Source organism: Triticum urartu, chromosome 1 (genome assembly GCF_003073215.2).
Source record: "Triticum urartu cultivar G1812 chromosome 1, Tu2.1, whole genome shotgun sequence".
Classification (NCBI taxonomy): Eukaryota; Viridiplantae; Streptophyta; class Magnoliopsida; order Poales; family Poaceae; genus Triticum; species Triticum urartu.
Window position 1 is genome coordinate 420,871,711 of NC_053022.1, and position 7,792 is coordinate 420,879,502.

General features: G+C 42.8%; 1 protein-coding gene across 1 annotated transcript; it reads left to right on the top strand.

The window, feature by feature from the left end:
- The first annotated feature begins 2,287 nt into the window (after nucleotides 1–2,287).
- Nucleotides 2,288–6,561, top strand: LOC125515645. Its single transcript, XM_048681161.1, has 4 exons — nucleotides 2,288–2,873; nucleotides 3,831–3,930; nucleotides 4,024–4,140; nucleotides 5,441–6,561. The coding sequence occupies exons 1-4, from the start codon at nucleotides 2,678–2,680 to the stop codon at nucleotides 5,442–5,444; spliced, it is 417 nt and encodes a 138-aa protein (XP_048537118.1). The 5' UTR covers nucleotides 2,288–2,677; the 3' UTR covers nucleotides 5,445–6,561.
- Nucleotides 6,562–7,792: the final 1,231 nt, after the last annotated feature.

The window sequence follows — 7,792 nt, forward strand, 5'->3', positions numbered from 1 at the left end:
GCGGAAGACTGGAACTCCGGAAAAGAAAGATGAACAAATGAAATCAAGAATTTGATGAGCCTCTGGAATAAGGAGTTGAATATACTCGATGAAACAAGAATAAGAATTGCATTATGCTTATCCTTCACCAATTTAGATTGATGATAAGCAACGGATTTGGCATACTACTTATTATCACAGAAAGGATTAAGATAGATATAGCGCAAACTTGAGAAAAGACTTCAATGAACCACCATTAAGATTTGAAAGAACGAAAGAATTGATATGAACACAAAGGAAGAGAAATCTTGAACAAACCACCATAGAATTTAAAAAGGACGTAGCAAAGGCACAATTCACCGGGAAGACTTGGAAAATGAATGAAGATACTTGAGGGAATTTAGATACAAGAGAACGGAGAGATCATGGACTGACTAGAGGATATTTGAGCGATGCGCCGGTAAGATTTGGAGAGCGAGAGCTAAAAGCTGAGAATGAGTAATATTTGAAAAGATGGCCATCGGAGGAAAGAAATAGAAAGAACTCATGAAATGCTCCGGATGGGTGAAAAGAATTCTCACAATCAAAAACAATTATGAGACGATGGCATCAAGCTAGAATCACGAATATTTGAGAGAACGGATAAGATATGGAGGAAAAACTCTTCTTCAGTCTTCAAAATCCGAGAATGACGTCGAGAAAACACCATCATGAATTGCTGAGGCACTCCGGAATGATAATTAGAAAGGTTGAACCAACGATGAAAAGAATTTGAAAGATCTTAGAGAAAGACATATGACTGATGATAATTCATTCTTACGTCAAACTTTGAAAGAATTTGAGAAGCTCCGGGAAAATAGAGGAGTCAGGTAAGATCCTGGGAAAAGACCTGTGGGTTAGGGCCCACTCAAAAGAAACACCTTTGGAATGATTTTGAAGAGAGATCGCACTGGTTGAATTAAATGGATTGAATGAGATAACAACCTCAAAATAACTTGAATAGATCGAGAATGTAACCGTGAGTCTTCTGAGATATCTTCAGCACACGGAACAATTGAATAGCAAGTGGGGAATGATTATGAGGTGCACCGGCATGGGAAAGCATTTTAAACGAGGAAAAGGATGTGATCAACAAAGCTTGAATTAAATCCACCGGAGAAGAAAGAGAACGAATAATGATGAACTAGAAGCTCCATTAGAATCTTGATGAGAATCACCGGATACGAACATTGAAGGAAAAGAATGAAGAAAGTTCACATGAATAAAATGATACTTGATTAATAAATCTGATTCCTTGAAGGAAAAGGGTGGGAGGGCGGTAAAAACAAAGGCAGCTTGGGACAGATGAAATGAGTACCGTTGAGAAGAAGTGAAAATTGATCTTGCGGATGTTGAAATGATCAGATCCACTTGAAGAGAAACACGCCGGTTGGAAAAGGATTGACATGACAACCTCGATGATCAAGAAGGATTAGTATTCACATAGGAATATGAGCACACGACTTAGGGAAGGTATGGAATCAACATTTGACATTGAAGCAACTCGAATACCACAACTCAAAACAAAGCAAAGGTTTGGCTTGCAAAATAAGCCGGAAACAAACATATGATATATCCCATATCGTATCATGTGTCTGTTGAAAAGATATTCTAGGAGCTACTTGAATTCCCACTTATAAACTCCCGAAACATTCTGGTTATGCAATTAGGTGTTGGGGATACAGGGGAAGCATAATATCTCACCCAAACTAACAATTCCTACATCTAGCTGTATCCATCCTTCAACACATAACCAAGAAACCTTCGGAAATCATTTACCTCAACCTTCGAAAAGCATCCGTTATACGAGTTATGGCAATACTCCCGAACTCCCGCCCCAGTACTGGGTGGCGTCGAGGTTATCTCACCCACTACACCACAACACTCGATTGGGGGCAGTTAACTGCCAGGAGAAAAACATGTCTAAGGGCAAAGAATCTGCCGGGTCATTAGTTACTGCCGCTAAAAGCACATTAGGGCAGGACAACTGCCGGGAGAACTTAAGCAACGCCGGCGCGAAAACTGCCGGTACACTTTACAACCCAAACTCTGCCGGAAGAACTAAATCTCGGCCCATGATCTGCCAGAAACCGTCTTCGGCACGAGATCGAATATAGTATCGGTCCTAAGCGCGCGCAGCGAGGAAAAAAAGCGCGCGACTAGGCGAAAATTTTGGCACGAAAGAAATATACGCGCCGGCCCTACCTCTACCAGACCGCAACGCCCGCCCCCACATCACGCCCAATCCCCACCTGTGCCCTCCACCAGATCCAGATCCGCCGCCCCCCTCCCCCCCGGCACCCCCGCCCCCAAACCTTCCAACCGCCGCCCCCGTCGCCCCCAGATCTTCCCACCGCCGGCGAGCGGCCGCGTTCCACTCGATCAGATCACTTTCGGCGTACCTCCCCACCACCGCAGCTCCTCTGCCGCCCACAAATCCAGCGGACCGCAAGCCGCCGACGCCCCCAACCATCCCACTGCCGACGGCTGCTCTCCAAACAAATCACTGCAGCCATTGCCCCCCATCACGGCCGCCCCTCCGCCGCCCCAACAACCACCACACTGCCGCCGACCACTGCCTCGTCGCCCCACTCCAGAGCTGCGGGGCCGAGCACCTGATTGACGCAGAGCACTACCGGCGGCTACCATCCTCCATGGAATGCCTTCCTCGCCACCAACCTACTCGCGCGCTTCCTCCCCGAGCAGGCCTCCCCGCAAGCTTCACCGACCTCCAAGCAGCGGGTCTGCCTCGTCCTTCACACGCCCCCGAAGCAGTAGACCGTCGACCCTCCTCTCCTACGAGCAGCTCTGCCTCCTCAACATCATTTCCCTGGACATCGTTTCCTCTTTGACAGGTGAGATTTCGTTTCAATTTTGTTGCCTTTTTTGTTTTGAATGTGTAGCTACGCATTGTGTAGAAGTGTAATAATGTTGAAAAGTAGCAACACTGAACTATTCCGGCAGTTAGTAAAAATCATCATTTTGAATTGCTTTGATCTAATAACAGTGAAAACCATGAGCTAGACACGTCTGAAGGTTCTTTGCTTGTCTAAAAACTAACACTACTACTGTTAGCACCACTTCAGATCCCCGGGTACCGAGCTCGAATTCGCCCTATAGTGAGTCGTATTACAATTCACTGGCCGTCGTTTTACAACGTCGTGACTGGGAAAACCCTGGCGTTACCCAACTTAATCGCCTTGAGATGAAAGAAAGCTAATTATTTTAACACTTTTTTTGTTTAGTTGATGCCTACATCCATTTTATTGTGCTGGAGTATAGAGAGAAGGGGATTATTGTGTTCGGTCTGGTCCATGAAGAGAGATGGGGATTATTGTTATTCACTCCAGTTAGGTTCAGTTAGAAATACCTGAACATTTTAGTGCTAATACTATTATTCTAGTACAGAACTAATTTGAGAATGACCAAATTTGTGGTCATACACTCTGCGTTCTCAACATCAAGGTACTCCAATTCTAGGAGAACTAATTTTTGGCCATACACTAAGGTTTTAGGAGTATAACATCAGGGTAGTTTCTCTACATACAAAGGCAAGCTCCAATTCTAGGAGGACTAATTTGAACTTTGAATGATTTTAACAAAACAAACTAGCATGAGTATAACTTGTTGAGAAAAATACTACTTGTACTAGTAAACTTTCAAGTTTACATGGCTGGTTAGCATTCTTTCTTAAACATTGATGCCTAGCTGTGTTCTAAAGAGTATAAGGCCATGCTTGGAATGGATGTATCTTGATACGGAGGTGTATAACTTACACGTGTAACTTACTGTCGGTCGCCTGCCACTGTCAGGGGCTGCTGCTGCTGGTCGTCAGGCGAGGAGCTCGTCTCCTGCAGTCGTGGCTTCATGGCCGCCTTTGTCGCGCTCAGCAACCAGCACCACCACCTCAAGGCAAGTTGCGGCTACCGAGCCCCCTTCATTTCTCCCCCACACCAACTTTTCCTTGCCCCCATTTTTAGCTCCTGACCAGGTAGATCTCTCCAGGTCCGACCACGCCGACGGTGGGAGGGTAGCGACAAGGGGGCGGCCAGTTGGAACTGGAGGGCCGGCGCCGAGGGCCTGCCACTGTGAGACTCCACCGCCAAACACACCAAACCCATGGTTTGCTCCTCCTTGGCCCTGTTATCTTGCTGTTGCTGCCATAAGATTGATTGGCTCTCTGAATTGTTCTCTGATAAATACTCAGACTAAATTCAATCTAAATGGAGTAAACATTTATGACAAAGAAATGATTTTTTCTACTGTTGGATAATGCACTGCTATGCTGATGACAGAAATGTTCTGTGCTAAACTTTATCAACAAGAAATGTTTTGTGCTAAAGGTTTATGCTGATGACAAAGAAATGCAGTGCTAAAGAAACATTTGTGATAAATGCTAGTGCTATATTTTTTACTGTCAAGTCTGAAATTTTGGTCTTTACTGTCAAGTCTGAAGTTAGTGGTAACTACTGAAGTTGGTGTTCATGTCAAGTTAGTGGTAACTACTGAAGTTGGTGTTCATGTCAAGTTAGTGGTAACTACTGAAGTTTGTAGTTACAGTTGCTTGTCTTCTACATAAGAAGCTGGTGTTTCTGTCAGATCTTTGAAGGTCTGGTTTTCTAGTTACAGTAAGTTAGTGTTCATGTCCGTCATTGGTTACACTAAGTTAGTGGTTAACTAGACACTGGTTGAAGTCTAAAATGGGCATGCATGATTAGTTAGCCTTTCTCCCCTTGGCTACTGCATTTTGCATGACTAGTTGTTTAAGTGTAAGGATTAGTATCACAGATATTTAAGGGTGTACACTGGACAAAGTTGCATAGAAATTTACTACAGTTATGTGATGAACATTATTAGAAGATGCTTCAGTGACTCAAGATTGATCTATTCTTAGAGATTAAAAGGAAGAGATGGCTATTCCTTGGCAGAGTTGAAGAGGCTATTAACAGAACTAATTTTCTCATATTGTTTCTCTTTAAGTACGTTGTTTTGTTATCAATGGTCTAAGACTTGGTCCTTGATTAAAATTGTCATGTCCTTTTTTTGCTTGTTCTAATCTGCCAAGTAGTGACTGGTCAGCTTGACCTTTTTTCAAAAATGAAAAAAGGTCTACTCCCAGATAATGCTAAACTGGAACCAGATTGTTGCTTCTTTGATTTATGTGCTGCTTGAAGGTGCATATATGTAACTAATGGCCTGTAGGTTACCAGTCTGTGTGATGTGTCATCCATAGACACACTTTTCTTTTCTTGTATTCCAATCACACCCTGTGATCTTTGCAATAAATAAATAAATAATCACACCCTGTGATGACCTTGGTTCAGCCAGGAACATTTGGTGATAGACACACTTTTCTTTTCTTGTAGTCTGCTTGAAGTTTGCTTTACTGGATGCAATTTGTCTTGTTTTGTCTGGTCCGCAGCTGAGTCCTGTTCTCCCAAAGACCTCTCTGATGATGGAAGTCGCATATCATCTCTGGTTTTCTCTCCATTGATACTAGCAGCAGATTTGGTCGACTTGAAATTAAATGATGCAGTACTTGACCTGATGTGCTGCATGTATATCTCCGGTGCTGGCTTGCATGTTCTTTGATATCAGGTCAGTGCTGCATGTAATTTGTTCTTTCTTATTTCAGTTCCATGTATGTTTTTGGTCATTCCTAAACTGCCAATTCTAACCTTGGTATTCCTCTTATGCTGTAGTGGATTTATACAACTGTATGATGATTATTTGCTTTAAAAAATACTCCTGGGAAGATAATCAGTTAGGGTCCATGTTCTGAAGCTAGCATAATTGTGCACTATTCTTCAGTATTATAATCCTCCTGGGAAGATGATCTACTGCTCCTAGTAATAAACATTTGTTCTGAAGCTTCTGACTGAACATTTGTTTCAGTAGCTGAGACTGAACATTTGTTTTAGTAGATTAGACTGAACATTGGTTACTCTGATTAATCCAAGTTACTCCAATTAATCCAAATTACAGTCACTATACAGGATAGACAATTCAGTTTACATGCTCATCAAATTGCAGAACAAACATCCAATTAATCCAACTCGATGATCCACCGGTGCAAAATTTGAAATGAACTAAGCTGAGGACATGATTTTCCGGACGGAGGGAGTACTATATTAACTCCAGGGATGATGCTATACATGTTTAACTCAGTTTTAGTCATAGCTTTCACCAGTAAGTTCTAATTTGTTTCAAACTGAGCAGATTTTGCAACAAAAGTTCCATTTTGAATTTCCCAACTGTTGCAGGTTTTGCTACAGAAGTTTACAGAGGTTTGGAAGATCTTCAAGCTGCTGAAGATTTGGAAGACCTATGATTAAGTTGGTGCAGTGATCATGTAATATGCTTTGTTTGTTGAACCTGGACACTTGCTCTGCTCATTTTGCTGGTTATGCCACTATATGCTCATTTTGGTTGTGTGGCACCCTCAGAAAGATATGTACTTTCTCCTTTTGTGGCACAATTAACATATGTGTACTATACCTTTTGTGGCAGAACCTCCTTATATATATAGGATTGTTATGTTTATCGGATGAAGTTTAAGGTTTTGGATGAGGCCTATATCTTACTTTGATTGATGTTTTTGGATGAGACCTATATGTTACTGTGATTGAAGTGTATGTATAAATTATGTGATCTGTCCTGATTGTTCGAACATGATGAGATGGACATAACATTAGGGATGCCTAAATTAATTTGGTACTGAAATCTACATGCTGGCATAGAAACTGCCGGGAGAACAAGCTTCTGCAGGCAGTTGGACTGCCGCCAATTGAAGTTTAATGTGTTTTGACAAATCTGCCGGGAGAAGAGAGACTGCCGGCAAATACAAGGGCGAGGGCAGAAAAACTGCCGGGAAGAGTCTATCTGCCGGGACAAGTAATCCCCGGCAGCCGTTCTCGTGACGGTTCTACCTACCGGGAGAAATGTTGTCCCGGTAGTTTGTTTACCCTGTAAAGTGATTTCTCCTGGCAGTTTACATGCCTTTGCATTAGTGTTGTGGTGTAGTGACCAACAACTGCATAAAAGAGATTTTCGATGTCGGCAAAACTCAGGTATTCCAAAACTGCAACGATAAAATTTGTGACGACAACACCTCGGATCTCAACTCCCCGGGACACTGCCACAACCCCTAAATGTCAGGAGGCACCAAGAACAATGTTCTCATCACAAAACCATCAGAACGATTCCAAGATACTCGCGTGATCCTAAAAAAATCAGTGAAATTTGAGGAGAGAAGAGTCAAAACTCTACGTCAGGAGGCCTCACTATAGCGACGAAGGGACTGGGAGTAAAAAGAATCCTACTCTCCGATATATATAATCCTAAGACTCAAAACATTTTATTCTAGACTCAACAACGCCAGCGATTCGATCAAGCAGGGGGCTCCTAAGTCGGGGATGGCTCTGATTACCAACTTATAACACCCACGATGCGGCTATATCTCTCATGTGTCGGGGCACGGCTTAGAGGCATAACCGCATGGTAGGCATGTCGCAAGAGGGGTAATCTTTACACATCCCATGTACTGAATAAGAAAGGGATAAAGAGTTGGCTTACAATCGCCACTTCAAACAATACATAAATATCATACATTAACCAGAATTCAATCAAGGTCCAACTACGGAACCAAAATAAAGAAAGACAACCCCAAATGCTAGATCCCCGATCGTCCCAACTGGGCTCCACTACTGATCAACCGTAAACAAAACAACACAATGAACAAGATCTTCATCGAGCTCCCACTTGAGCTCGGTTG

Bases quoted from the DNA above. Each gene is read 5' to 3' on its own strand.
- LOC125515645 (XM_048681161.1), top strand. From the start codon at position 2,678: ATGCCTTCCTCGCCACCAACCTACTCGCGCGCTTCCTCCCCGAGCAGG. The intron at 2,874-3,830 runs GTGAGATTTCGT...TGCCACTGTCAG, and splicing joins CATCGTTTCCTCTTTGACAG to GGGCTGCTGCTGCTGGTCGT. The intron at 3,931-4,023 runs GCAAGTTGCGGC...AGATCTCTCCAG, and splicing joins ACCAGCACCACCACCTCAAG to GTCCGACCACGCCGACGGTG.